Genomic DNA, 13,044 nt, shown 5'->3' on the forward strand with positions numbered 1-13,044 from the left:
TAGCAAGGCATCTTGTAAAGATGCAAAAGTTGAAGCTGAATGTCATCGTATCATTCTCAGCTCTGTCTGGTGGGTGCAGATAGGCGAGTGTGGAAACAGAGGAGCTGATGCGACCTGGTCGTCTCTGTGTAATGCAAAGGGGAAAATGAGCTGTGCTAATAAACTGTTGATAAGTGGAGGATAATGTGTTTATTGACCTTCACCTTGCCCGTCTGCCTCGGCCGTTGTTTGTGTGAGCTTTGCACCTCACAGTTTTCGCCTTGCATAAATCTGGAGCAGGAGGTAAAAAAGCTTGGGAGCAGGAAATGAGGAGGGGGGGTAGGAGGGCAGGAGAAGCTGGCGTTCTTCTGCAGGTGGAGGAAAAACAGCCATGCATCACAGTGGACAGGTCATTTGAACAGTGCAATGCTGCGTCTGAGTGTTCCTGAGATTAGGGAGGCTAATAATTTCTGAGGCCCATGCTTTATGTTAATGTGACAGGCCTCGCTGTTTATTTCTGCTGAGGCACCGTCTTTGTGGTGCTTAATTCCACTTTAATGGAACTGTTGTGTTAGTATCAACAGCCACCTCCGAGATTTACAGCCGACCTGAATTAACTCGTTTTTATGGCGGAGGACGTCCTCTGATTATTTCTCACGTGCGTGGGCACGACCAAGGACACTTCAGACGGAACCAACTTCATTCAACAAAAATAAAGAATTTCATTTGAAAGATGTGAAATGCTTTTGACAGTCAGAGCCGGGCTTTTGTGTTGCTTTTCCTGGAAGGTTAAAGGAACCATTCTTTAAAAGTTTGGGATGTTTCTCTTTGAAAGAAACTTGAAAGAGATTTTCAGGCTCATCTTTTTTCTCATCACTCTTATTCTCCACAGCCGCGCTGCATAAGCTCTAAAAATAAGTCACACCATGAATGAAATCAGTGAAAAAGGTCTTTATATATATCTTCATGAGGCTACCTGTCATAGCCTGTTCTCTTTGGGAAACCAACATTATACTAATTCAGTTAAAGGCAGAATGTGCGACATCTTACTCATAAATATAGAGCAGAAATCCAGTGTATCCTCTGTAAAGATTTATCTGAGTCATGACTGTCTACAATGAGTGATAAGCTCAAGTCCCACTGGCTGTGATGATGTCTGAGCCGAGTTTATGTGGATGGGACGGCCGGCCAGCTCGTCCACTTGCGTATAAAAGCTGCTTTATTAAAATGACTACTAAAAGAGCAATGTGAAGCTATGCGCTAACTAAAGAGTGCTAACATTAGCATGCTAACACAACGATGCAGCTCGAGACCAGGACAATTTTGTCTGCTGCTTACACTTAGCGCATAATGCTAAATTATGGTGCGTTCTAATTGATAACTCCTTCGTGCGAACGCGAGGGGAGAGGAGGGGTTGGGGGTGTGTCTCTGTAGGAGAGCGGAGGCTTCAGTATGGAGGAGGTGTGGCCAAACAGCAGTTTGTTTTGGTTTCATGCTGGTGACATCTACTTTATCAAAAAGTTGCACATTCTTCCTTTAAGTAAAGTCTAAGTAGTCACAGTCACAGCCTTTTCTGACTTGTAGAGTATAAACTTCCTATCTGCCTGAGGTGATATAAAGGTGTACTCGATGACATTACTGTAGGGTGTGGTTAAAACAGACAAATAGCACACTTTTGCCCAAACCCAATCTCCACCTTAACGCATAAATACTGAAACCTCAGCGACTTAAATGACATCAGGCGTGCAGTGAGTGAGGGCTAGAGATGAGACAGATACATTTAAGGAACAGGACACACCATCACGATGAAATACCTCAAAACGTCATTGTTTGGTTTCGGCACATTCATTCTGGACTTAATTCAAATTTTGTGGTTTTACACCACCAAAAGTTTCTCTGCGAAATACTCAACAAACTCCAACAAAGCCAAAATAGACCAAACTGCCTCTCCAATGTGTCACCCCGTAGAGCACACACACAAGCTCAATCTGATTTTTGATACATTTTTTTTCTCACTCTCTTCATTCAGGTCAAGCATCTCACCTCATTTCAGGCACAGCGTGACAGCGGCGCCACATAGTTTTCCAATTAGGTTAAGTCAGAATGGATGAGGCTCAGGCTGACAGGCTGAAGAATCATTTTCATTTTGTACTCGTAGTAAATCTGTGGAGGGGAACTTTAAATACAGAACTCAAAAACACATCCTCATAGGGCTGCAGTATAAGTTGATAAGTACCCAAAAAACTTAAACCATACCCACATTTCATATCTTTATCTTCTCTATTACGAGCAAAAATGAAGCTGGAATTGCTCGTATGGGATCAAATAGTTGCCAGTGCAGAAGACAAACGTACTTATGTTTTCTGAAATAACACATGACATTTACAATACCCTGTATTATGAGTTTATTTTCTTTTATGAGCTTTTTGAGTTATTATGTTGCTTTAATGCTTAAGATGATTAAAAATAAGTTCCTCAAACCCGAAGTGACTGACACATGCAGTTGTTGAATGTATAAAAATTCATCTTTTTCTTTTTAAACTCTAATCACTTTTTTACTGTAGTTAAAAAAAACAAGCTCATGACACTTTCACAAACCAAATCCACAATTGCATTGATCTGTTTCACTCACAGTCATGAAATAAATTGAAAAACCCTGTAGCAAGAGAGCTGACCAAAGCAAAATGAAATGATGCAACATCGTGCAACGCTGCTGAACAAGTTACTTATATTTACTTGACACATACTCTTATTTCCTAATTCTTTATGCAGTTTATTTGAAAGAAACATAGATTAACTGCCATGAATACGAATGAATTACAAAAGGAATCAATATTGCTAAATACTGCAACGAGAGTCTGAATCATAACGAACGTGGATTCAAGTCCATTTCTTTCATGTTTCCAATATGATGTTCAGCTTCTCCACTTCATCCCCTCAAGCTAAAAAAGGAGAGTGAGAAGCATTCCTCTCTGCTGTCTGACGAAGTTGAATTTCAATAATCCCACCTCCGAGAGTCAGTCAAAGAAAACTGAAGATATCACACAGTCCATAGCGCCAGATGAAAGACAATTTTAATGTTTAGAAATCCAACCAGTTTAATTAGATATAATGTCTACAGTACAATATATATATATATATATATATATATATATATATATATATATATATATATATATAACTGGTAGTAGAAAACCACTAAAAGCACGCTGCTTCATTATCACATTCAAGTGCCTCATAAAGTGGTATGCTAAATGGTATTAATGGCTTTTTTGTGATGACATGAAATATGACGATTAGATAAAAAGTTGTGCAAACTGACAAAATTTGTGTCTGTCTCCACAAATTAAAAAAAATTGTGACCATTTAAAAGCCAGTGATTACATTTGATTTGCGCTCAGAGTCTATTTTCGACGGAGTACGCTGCAGGCAAGCGTCAAGCTGGACAGAATAGATCGACCCAGACAGGAAGTCAGGTAAGGAAACACACAAAACATCTGGTCAATTAAAAAAAAAAAAACACAGCAACCTCAACATCAGAAAGACAAAGCAACATGTTGTTTGCACGTTTTTCTCTTTATTCCCCCGTGATCTTGTTGTTCTCCTGTGATGTGTGTACAGCTGCTCACATTCCACAAACAGACCTAGTGGGGTTTTGTGTCCTTTCGGCAGTAACTTTCAGTCAACCCTAATGACCGACTTAGAGTTGGAACTGAGGCCAGTTTTAAGCCTCTTGACAAACCGATACAACGTGCTAATGTGAGTCCTCAACACAAATATAACATACTGTAGGTTTAGTCGATTTATAAATAATTTAGATGTTTTAGTGTAAAATATGTCTTCAGTGTAAACTATGGGGTCAGATTGTAAACCTGCTCTACAACATTTTACACAATTAGAACAACAACTTCAACATCATAATACATATAAGAGTACTGATCAAACCCATATTTTAAAAGCCAACTCTGTAATCAGTCACTAAGTGCAAACCATCACTTGGGAAATGCTGAAGAGATGTCGTGTTTTTTCTTAAAAACCACTCTATTACGCTGTACACTGATGGATGAATGTTAAAGACATCATCAGATCTGAAGAGTATTCCTCCAGCTGTAGATAATCGATGCCGTGTGGCTAACCGCCTGATTTGGTGTGTGCTGCTTTCCTGTTGGTGACAGACACAAAAGCTTCAGAAATAGCAACAGTAACAGTGTCCTGATTTCACTTTCAGCCCTTGTTCTATTACTGGCAGGAGTATCAGCAGCCATTAAGCTTTGGTAATTTACTATTTTAGGCGGCGCTGAGACAGGTTGGTGTCCACAGTCAACATATGATACGACTCTTGTGATGGCAGGTGGACAGATGCTCAGTGAAAGGATCTAAAAGGAATTCTGGTTTGATTATTGTATCGTCAGGTAATCTCTGTTTGTCTTTGGACGTCAGTTTCAGATGTTTTTCTTGAGACACTTCTCCATTCATTATTTAGATTTCTACCTTCCAGTGTCTTTGTGCTCGTGGAATCCAATCCATATTGGCATTTACCTTTTGACTTGAGTGTAGTATCAGCAGAGTAAGTTGTCATTTATCATTATGTCCTAGTTTAAAGAAGTGCCTACAATATACTCAATATAAAATCTATTTAGTCCACTCCAACTGCTGACTCCAGCTTCAAGATGTCAAAGTGTCATGTGTGACTGGTTTCCAGTTCAGGCTGTGACATGTTCTGACCATTAAATGTGTACAAGAATGGATCAGGCATCTCCACTTACTCTAACTACTTTCTTAAAATATGGCTTGAATTTGTTGGCAGGTGATGCTATTTGGAGCCGGAGTAGATCCGTTTGGGATCAGCTTCAGGGCGTCAACAATTCTTGTGTTGGTCTGAATCAGACATTCACGGTCACTGAATGACTGTATAGTACTACGTAGTTATGAGTTTCTCCTTGCCGTTCCTCCTCTGCTCTGCTAATCTGGCGCAGAACGCTGGAGTATAGCCAGATGTGTCAACACAGCTGTCAATCGGGGCATTACACTTATATAAAATTAAAAATAAATTTAGGCATAAATCAGTATGATACGATGTCAAAGTAAAGAGAGAAACCATATATATACAGATTTTGCTTAATTCTACTTCATTTCTTAATTCTATAGTCGGGAAAACTGTTTTTTTCTTTAAGTTGACAGATCTGTGTCCACCATTAACAACAGTCAGACTGCACACATTTAATTCGACATTTACTCCATTAGTTTTTTTAAATTTCTTTGTATCTTTTTGTGCAACGATAATCTAATTTGTAATAAGAAGTGAAAATATACCTGCAGTCAGCCCTCTGTACCTTGTGCTCACACTCACTCTCTGTAGTCATGACACAACATGCAAACATCACCTGAAGTGAATCACAAAGACTGAATGAGATCCACTAGAACATAAATTAAACGCTGCTGCTATATGTGCCGGAAGTACAGTACTGTAGAAAACTGTTTTCCTTCTTATGTAAGTCGTTTACCCAGGATGGATTTCACAAAAGAAAACTGTTTCCCTTTGTGTTGGACACTTTGTTGGAGTGGGTTGCCATTTTTTACTTTTTTTTCTTAAAAGCTGAATTGAATTTTGGGGTTCCAGGAAAAAAAAATATTAAGTACTTAAAAAATAAATCCAGTCCTCAGGCAGCTAAAGGGAGATGCATAAAAGACGAAGAGGATTTCTATAGTTATAGATTCAACACATCCAAACATTGACAAAAGTGCAATAAGAAGAAGAGTACAGGTATTAAAGCTCCATATTTCACCTTTAATTTCTGCCCATCAATGATCGTGCTCTGCCTTTTCAAGTTCCAACCCTCCAACTCCAACTCTCTCTCTCCCCTGTCTCTCTCTCTCTCGCTCTCTCTCTCTCTCTCCCCCCCCCTCTCTCTCTCCCTCTCTCTCTCTCTCCGTCTCTCTGTTGCTGCTCTGGGATCCAGATCATTGCTGCTGTCTTTTCTTGAAGTGTGCGTGGCAATATTGAGCACACAACAGAGGATGGTCTTAAAGCAGAGACGAAGGAAAACAGAGACAAGGATTTTTTTTTGCATTTTGCTTCTATACTGAGCTTTTGATGGATACTCCTGAAATCTTCATGAAGTTTCATTAAAAAGGAACCGAGAGGAGCTCTCAGGAGTGGATGGACAGAGGTCCAGTGGATATACAATGTTCTATTTTTAATGGCTTTCTGGTAGCAGTTTATTGTGCAGGTTTCAGAGTCTAAGACCTAAGAGACTAAGACCTCCTCTCCATGGATTTTCATCTTTACAAGATTGCTTTTAGACGTCTTTTTAAAAAGTAAAAATAAAGGGACGGAGAAATTGGCGGAGAGATTGAAGTGTGTGGCATGTAATCAGCAAACGGCTGCTCAATCTGAGCCACATGTTCTCTTCAGAGGAGGATGCAGATGTGCTTCCTTTCTTATTTTCACTATTAGTTTCCTGCAGGCTGTAGGGCAAATGTGTTTTAGGTTTTTTTGTGCCTCATTGAGAATCTTTGTATCTTCTAAAGATGTCTAATCCCATCAAACTGTCTCTGATTGGCTGATTTTGGAAGATCTTGTGGCCCTCTTTCTTACTATGGGGCTTTCTCAATCATGAAACTTTTCTGCAGAACACTTCCTTGTGTCTCTTTGAATCGTTTCACCCTCAGCCATGTGCCCCATGGGTGCTTCGCCTTTACAGGGTTTCATGAAAGGGGGCTCCTGCAGAGTTCCCGGTCTTGTAGTTCTCTATCACTCTATCTGGATGGGTTGGTTCATTCTGGGATGTTTTGCTGCGTCTGTAAAGCAGAGCTCATCCCCCTCCAGGATATTTGTGAACTCTGCGAGTGTCTCCGGACCTCAGGTGGTCGCAGCCTCATATGCTCACCCTGAGCAGCATCACCTGCACGGTTTGAGGCACCGCTCCTCCAATCTACCTGTCTCCATATACAGGTCGTCTGCGTCACTGAAGGGGGGGCATGGTGAGTGGAAAAACCTTCAGGTGACATTTCACCTTCTACCCTGTCAGTTTATGAACCAAGTGCCTGTTTTAGTATTTAGTATTTCACTCTTCTTTTACCTGTGAAACTGAGAAAGAGCTCTTCTTACCGGATTTTTTATCATCATGTTTGATTCAACTTCAGTTTTTGTCTAATTGTGCCAAATCCTCCAGTATTTTCAAGAACAGTACATTACTGTAGCTGTAGCTATTGACTGTGATACGGCCTAAAACCCCCACCATTACTTTGTGCATGCTACTCAATACACCAACCTGATAGGCTACTATGATTTTCCTGGCCTCTAAAAATCAAGATGTTTAATCACTCAGTTAGCATCAGTCTTGAAACCATAACACCAGCAAGGACTTTGCAGTGAATGAAATAGTGTCCTGTGTGATGTATGAGGGTCGCAAGTGCCCAAAACTAGCAGTTCATCTTAATAACTCTGTTTTTCTGTGGCTGTCAGGAGATATAAACATGCATCGTTCTGAAGAAATGGTAAATTAACAAGACCGTGCTGCAGTTCAGCTGGGTATTCCATGGTATAAACACTACTATCTAACGCTGTTTTCATCCTCAAGACATTCAGCACTGGTCACATGACTGAAAACTATGAAGATAATCAAATTGATCTATTTTTTTTTTTAAAATCCCCCCACAGTTTTCTACGTATAAATAAATGAGCTATAGACCAAAAGTGTTTTTTGAACCAGACTTTAAAAATGTTTAAAAATTGTGAACATTTTAACATGAGACCTAATGGGGATTCATTTGCTTTTGTAACCAGCCTCAAGTGGACACACAAGGAACTGCAGTTTTTTTTGCATTGGCTTTATTTTCCACACTGGAGGATGCCGCTGGGTCAAAACCAGTCAATTATAAGATGCAATCAATAAGCCAACTTTGCAAATTGAAAGTGCGTGTTGCAAAGTCATGCCTCTCTTAATCTAAGCATCCAGAATGACGCTAATAAAAACCCTGATTCAGAAAAGTTAACCAGTAAACAGCACAGTGTTTAAAAACATCTCGGCTTGCATCCCCTGAAACCCAACTAAAGAGAGATGCTGATATTTAAAGACAATTTGTTTTGTTTTTGTTTTTAAATGACAGCCCGAGTTTTAATAGTTTTAATGGTTTTCTTTTAAAGAGGAGAACTTGCACAGCACTGGGTTAGAAAACTCAAATTCATTTTGAGGGTCATTTCAAGACTTTTGAACAAAGCTGCTTAAAAGCCAAATCCTAGAATCGACTGACAAAATGTTAAACATGATCCTCCTGATTTACTGATGACTCAGATACTATTATCAGGTAGCCCTTATTGTTCATGTCATTATTTGTCAGTTCACCCTCTACAGTGGGTTTTGTTTATTGCTAGTTTGCCTTGTTGTGTTTGTTTCCGTTTCTCCGTTTTCTGATTTTTTTTGTTTTCATATAAGAGCTGAGTCTCTCTCTTCCTTGTAAAAACAACTTTAAGTGATTTCAAGGGCTTTTTAATCAAGTTCCAGAGGAGAGGAAGTCTGTTGAAGTCTCTGCAGCTACTTTCACAGTGTTGAGTGTGTGTCTGTTGATGGGCCGCTGTCGGCTGCTATTTGTGGATAAATTAGTGTTGCGGTGATTGCAGCGGGACACCTTTTGATCCTTGTTATGTGGTGATTATTGCAATCATCATTCTTCTCTAGAAAACTACTTGGAGTGGCCAGGTGTGTGTGTGTGTGCGTGCGTGTGTGCGTGCGTGCGTGTGTGTGCGTGCGCGTGTGCGTGTGCACGTGGCGCAGAAGTGACATCACAATACCACACAGAGTTGGGGGAAGATGAAAAACAATCTGTGCAGGAGGACAATATAAACCACACAACAAAGTTTTGTGTCCATCTGGACTCTCATTAATTCAAAGCAGCTCTGAACATACATTTTTTTTTCATATCTCACTGACTACAGCACCAGAACTTTTCTCAATACATTTCATATTGACAAACTCAGGTTTCTGATTCTGGGCTTTTTGAAGGGAGGATGTGAAGGAGAACTGCACGACTCCAGATGCTGGATTTGATAGCAGCGCTCATTCGCCATGTCGATGTTTCTTCAACCAAAAATGTAGCAACACATCCTGATTAGGGATTCAAACATCACTGTTTCCATGGAGGCTGAGTAAATGGATCTGATTTTGACATGTGTACATGCATTAAGTATTAAATAGAGAGTAAGAGTAATTGTCCCGTCTGTCTTATTTCCTGGAAAGTTCACAGAAATGAAAAATGAGCTCTAACTTGAAATCATCAACCATGTGCACAGTGGCAGCAGCCAGTGGTATGCGCTGGTATAGATCAGGACAATAACTAATCAGACCTATTTAGTTTTTTGTACCAGGCTGTAAACATGTTAATTTATGCTGTAAAAACAGATTTTTGCCTGTGGTGTGTATGTGACTTCTGGTATTTCTGGAGCCAGCCTCAAGTGGACACTCGAGGAACTGCAGGATTTTGCACTTCTGCATTGGCTTAATTTTTCACGACTGGAGGTTGCTGCTTGGTGTAGATCCATTAACTACGGGTTCCTCTGAATGGTAACATGTCGAACAAAGTTTTTCTACAGAGTGAGATCCAGTTGAAGCAGAACAGATGCTCCGCTGACTGTTTATTCCTCTGTTACTGTTTTTGGTCTAGTTGTAGATAAGCAAGGCAAAATGGTTTCACATTGACTCAGACATATTAATTATCTGTTTAACTGGCTAGTAATTCTGGTGGCAAGTAGTGAGGGCAACCACTTGGGGCCACAGGACAACTGGAGGCCCCTGACGGCTGATAAACTTTAAAACACAACAGTGACTCAAAGTTTGCAATGACAGTAGATAACCTCCTTTAGGGGGCCCCATCTGACAGCACTCACTCATATAATAGTAAATGCCTGAATGCTGCTCGTCTAGCCCTAAATATGGGGGAGAGACACTTTAATAACGTAACTTTAGATTTAAAAAATGGTTATAGTCAGATTATTTATAACGTAATGAGGATGAACGCTGTTTGGAGGGGCCCCCTGTGAGTCTATGCCTTGGGCCCCAACAGACTCCAGAATCGCCCCTGAGGGCGATGATGCTTCGTTGATTAGTTTTGCACATTCCCTTTTACAGTCTCACTGCTCTGGTTTCTGCTGCGGATCAAAATGACACTTTATAAATGCATTTATCTGTCAAAATCTGAGCACACACAAACTAATGACAACAGCTGTGAGGGGAGTTCAGGAGAAGTAATGAAGGAAGTGGAGCCTCAGACAGAGTTAAACCTGCCTTCTGTTCTCTTTAATCAAAGTCAGACGCACATTTCTTTCGCAGCCAGCTTTCAGTTTGACTTGAGACGATGAAGATCCACTGCAGCAGTCTGAGTCTGGGTCGTAATCATAAAGACACAAACAGCTTAAATCTTCAGACGGTTAGCGAAGACAAAACTGATGAAAGAAAAAGGCAGATTGTGTTGACATCTTGATGGCTGGATGTGAAGTTTGAAGTTATCTGATTTGATTGAAACTTTGATGAACTGGATGAAACTCTTCGTGGTTGTTGCTCTGTTTTTTGGTCTCTATATGCATCTCTCTTTCTGACTTTTCATTTATTAAAATTTCACAGCCAACATGGTCACAGCAGGCGGCTGTTCAGCATGGTCTGGTTTGCTCGCGGTTTCTGCCTCTTAAAATGAAGTTTGTCTTTCTCATGGTGGATTAATGTTGGGAAATTAATCATTTAAATGTTAAATGAATTTACTGCTCGATGTAATGTAATTCTAAACCAAGATCCTGACACTAACATTGCCCTCCATTAACAGCAAAATTTTAAATGCTATATAAATCTCAACACACAAGCTCTGATCTGCAGTCTATTGTGTATTTTAAGTGTATTAAGTAAATGTGCAGAACATGGTGTAAATCCTGCATATCAGGACATACGCTGCCTCACACCAGCGAACCAGCTGAAAGTCACCTACATCCCCACAGCTGTCGTCTCTCTCACATCCACACAGACGTAGCGTTCGCTCCGGCTGCAAGCTACCGCACCTTGAAGCACAAAAGAGACAAGAATGAAAAGTTGTCCCCGTTAGAAAAAGACATCTGCACTGACTGACTGAGTTTCAAAAAGAATCTATCATGGTGTCAGTTTGAAGTAACGTCAGCCACCAATGATAATTAAAGGACTTTCACTGTCAAGCAGAAATGTCTCAGCAAAGAGCAGCAGAGGGGGCAACTTGTAAAAATAATTCACTGAGCTTCACATTCTCACTTTATCTGAATATCTCTGATTTATTTAGAAATTCAGGTTGTTGTAGTAGATTTCTTTTTGTCTAAAGCGATACTCCCGTTCCATAACAGGCAGTGAAAATATGATTATGGTCCTTTTCTTCTTGAAAGAGGATCAATAGGTGAATAATTCTACTAAAACAAACCTGAAGTCGTAACCTGCAACACCTCTGGGGACAGGCCAGATGTCGGCCTGCTTCAAGTCCTCCACCATCATCCCTGTGTACAAAAACCAAAGACCACAGGACTGCAGATCCATCATTATGACCCCTGTAGACTTGAGGTGTTTCAGACTTGATCAATGTCTCCCAGGCATGAACCCATCTATGTTTTATAAACCTAGGCGTCATGATTGATGGCCAACAAACATTTAAAGGTCACACATTCTCCTCCTCTTCAACCAGTTTAAAAATGTCTCAGAGCTCTGTGAAGTTTCTTGTTCTAAATCCACTTTGATCCTGTATTTGATCATGTCTATAAACCCCTCTATTTCAGCCCTGCTCAGAACAGGCTGTTTCTGTGTCTGTACCTTTAAATGTAAATGAGCTGTGTCTGACCACACCCCCTCTCTGGAAGGGGATATGGCTTGGTCCTTGGTTGCATTTTGTTCTATTGTTTACAGTAAAAAGGCAGACACCCACCTACCATTTTAAACTAGTATCTCTTGGGTCTCACCATAATCTAGGACTTGGAATATGATTTTTTTATTTTTATGTCTGTTCAGCTGGGACGACGTACATCTTTGGTAAAGGAGGAGGCCTCATCACATTCAAGTGGCCGGCCAATGAGAGACCGAGCACCAGGACGGACAGGCTGACCGTCGGCTTCAGCACCTCCCTGAAAGAAGGCATCCTGGTCAGGATCGACAGCGCGCCTGGTCTGGGGGATTATCTCATGCTGCACATAGTGAGTCTAAAAATGAATGCAGGTATCATGAATAAAGAATGTTCTTTACACATTCCTCTGTTTTTACGGTGATGATTGTGTGTCTGATTTCAGCAACAAGGCAAAATAGGAGTGACGTTCAACATCGGCACAATGGACATCACTGTGCAGGAGGGCAGCACCCCAGTGAATGATGGGAAGTATCACGTGGTCCGGTTCACCAGGAACGGTGGCAACGCTACGCTACAGGTGGACAACTGGTCCATCAATGAACACTTCCCGACAGGTACAACGCTAATTCATCTTTCTAATCTGTAACACATCATCTAAACATGTTAAATGATCTGTCCCAGTCTGTCTCCGTTCTCTTCTCTTGTGTTACTGGGAACACTCTGAGTGATAAGAGTTTACAGTGAATCTGTCAGTGTAGGAGCAGAAGAAGAAGAAGATGGGTACGATGGAGGGGACTCCTCAGGATTATACCTCAGTGCATTTCATTTTTGTTCTTCTTTTTGTTGTGGATTTCTAAGTGACTTAAAATACACACTGAACCTTTGCCACTCACATTAACATCTGTTTGAAGGGTTTATAATTATTTTTTTAAACTTTTTTTCTGTTTATTTGTACAGGGACAAGAATGAAGCACACCAACACACTACAACACTATTAGTCTAAGCTTATATGCAATGCCCGTCTCTAAGTAAAACAAGAAATACACAACAGATGTCCAGTACAAAACAAACTCAACAATAACACAGGCAGAACAATACAGGACACAAGATAACATGCAGTAAAACACTTTAAAGCAGGAAGAACATGATCATACATGACTGATGCCTGTGATATGTTCTGTAACCTGTGAGCTCTGTCGCCCTCTGCTGGTCCCTCACAGGAAC

At 40.5% G+C, this 13,044-nt stretch overlaps 1 protein-coding gene across 6 annotated transcripts in view; it reads left to right on the plus strand.

Annotated features, from left to right (window-relative positions):
* nrxn3a (neurexin 3a) overlaps positions 1 to 13,044 on the plus strand; it is a 145,992-nt gene that overhangs the window by 114,299 nt on the left and 18,649 nt on the right. For 5 of the 6 annotated variants that reach the window (XR_010669084.1, XR_010669085.1, XM_020641257.2 and 2 more), the window contains 2 exons: positions 11,988 to 12,169; positions 12,263 to 12,434. Coding sequence is in view for 4 of the 6 variants with exons in the window: in XM_020641257.2 (XP_020496913.2) it covers positions 11,988 to 12,169; positions 12,263 to 12,434 (354 nt within the window). In the remaining 2 variants the exon portion in view is untranslated. Of the gene's footprint in view, positions 1 to 5,963; positions 6,964 to 11,987; positions 12,170 to 12,262; positions 12,435 to 13,044 lie in introns of those variants that run through there. The other variant, XM_065966141.1, reaches the window with a different exon arrangement.

The sequence above is a fragment of the Labrus bergylta genome, chromosome 18, assembly GCF_963930695.1.
Source record: "Labrus bergylta chromosome 18, fLabBer1.1, whole genome shotgun sequence".
Taxonomy (NCBI): Eukaryota; Metazoa; Chordata; class Actinopteri; order Labriformes; family Labridae; genus Labrus; species Labrus bergylta.